This window comes from Rhagoletis pomonella, unplaced genomic scaffold (assembly GCF_013731165.1).
Source record: "Rhagoletis pomonella isolate Grant_MI unplaced genomic scaffold, Rhpom_1.0 Rhpom_scaffold_00002, whole genome shotgun sequence".
Lineage (NCBI taxonomy): Eukaryota > Metazoa > Arthropoda > Insecta > Diptera > Tephritidae > Rhagoletis > Rhagoletis pomonella.
Window position 1 is genome coordinate 65,987,896 of NW_023458556.1, and position 1,571 is coordinate 65,989,466.

The 1,571-nt window shown below is 40.5% G+C and overlaps 1 protein-coding gene across 1 annotated transcript; it reads left to right on the plus strand.

The window, feature by feature from the left end:
* The first annotated feature begins 224 nt into the window (after window positions 1-224).
* LOC118754280 (scoloptoxin SSD976-like) lies at window positions 225-965 on the plus strand. Its single transcript, XM_036489150.1, has 2 exons — window positions 225-584; window positions 644-965. Exons 1-2 carry the CDS (start codon window positions 232-234, stop codon window positions 963-965), a joined length of 675 nt encoding a protein of 224 aa, XP_036345043.1. The 5' UTR covers window positions 225-231.
* The last annotated feature ends 606 nt before the right edge of the window (window positions 966-1,571 follow it).

The window sequence follows — 1,571 nt, forward strand, 5'->3', positions numbered from 1 at the left end:
AGTAGTTAATTACAAGTTAGTTAACCCCTAATACAGAGGTAACCACCTATTTCGCGGCCAGCGCCATAGAAATTTAGTTAGCTTTCTCCAAAAAATATATACAGATAATAGTGACCATTAGCTGCTTCCTAATCAACTTCAAATTAACTTATAGTTAGATACATTTCCCGCAGGGTAATAACGATTTATACATCTTTACAGAATTTTTCTAGGAGATGTAGAGATCCAAAAATGATTGAGTTAACAACTGAACATAAAAGGCTTATCGTCGATGAGCACAACGCCAAGCGAAATTTAGTGGCTGGCGGAAAGACCAAATTGGAGGCAGCTTGCCGCATGGCCACCATGGAATGGGACGAGGAACTGGCCTCTTTGGCGGCGCTAAATGTCAAACAATGCCAAATGAAACATGACGCTTGTCACAATACCAAAGCATTCAAAAATTCCGGCCAAAATCTAGCCATACAGATGTCCACTCATTCATCGTCTGTTGAGACTTTATTGAAAAAATTTGTCAACATGTGGTATGATGAAATAAAAGACGTTAGAATGTCTGACATAAATCACCTTTCGAGTGGCATTTCGTAAGTTTTTGTGTATAGCTCATTAGTTTCAAAGAAATAATTAGTTATTTACTTCTCAGGAAAATTGGTCACTTCACTGTCATGGTGGTGGACCGGAATATTCGTGTAGGATGTGCTGCATCTTCCTTCCAGGACCGTGGAATGATTAATTATCTTTTCGCTTGTAACTATGCAGAGACCAATATGCTGAATCAGCCGGTATATGATAGCTGCAACGATCCAGCCTCGAAATGTAAAACGGGCAAGAATCCTGCGTATGAGAACCTTTGCTCTATCTCAGAAAAATTTAATGACAATCAGGGTCGCCGACCAAATTCAAGTCATCGCGCGACTTATTGGAAACATTTTCCTGGTTCTTTTGAAATCTACTTCTATAAATAAGATCACATACATACATTATGTACCGACTTGACAAAAAGGAAATCGATTTAAAAAATAAGAATATCACGTTATTCAGTGTGTACATTAGATTAAGTCGCAAAAAATGTATAATTACCCCCTTTTTTCGTTTTGAAGGCATATAAGTTTCCATCATAGCCATGCGCTAACAGCAGCGCTTTATTCATAACTTTCATTTGTATCCCGATTCCGAGATTTGATGTATATTATTGAGAAATCGTCTTTGAGTACCATACAGTGTTAGGTTAGGTTAGGTTAGAGTGGCTGCCCCGCGCAGAGCGCGGAGCACACTTGGCCAGGAAAAGCCCGTTGTGATACCACTGGCCGAAGCCATTTGTTTCTTTCCCTCCCTTAGTAATTGAACCAACGAGTGCGTTTTATATAGCACAAAAAGTCGAGAACGTTCGCCGAGTTCAAATCGGCTAAACAATCTACTAAGTACTCGTTGAAGAATTGGTTGCGCATGTTGGCCAGGGCGGGACAATGGCAGAGATAGTGTTCGATGGTCTCCACCTCCTCCTCGTCTCTACAACTGCGATAGAAATCGTTGGTGAGGTATCCTAACCTTTTTCCGTGTGTGCCCATCAG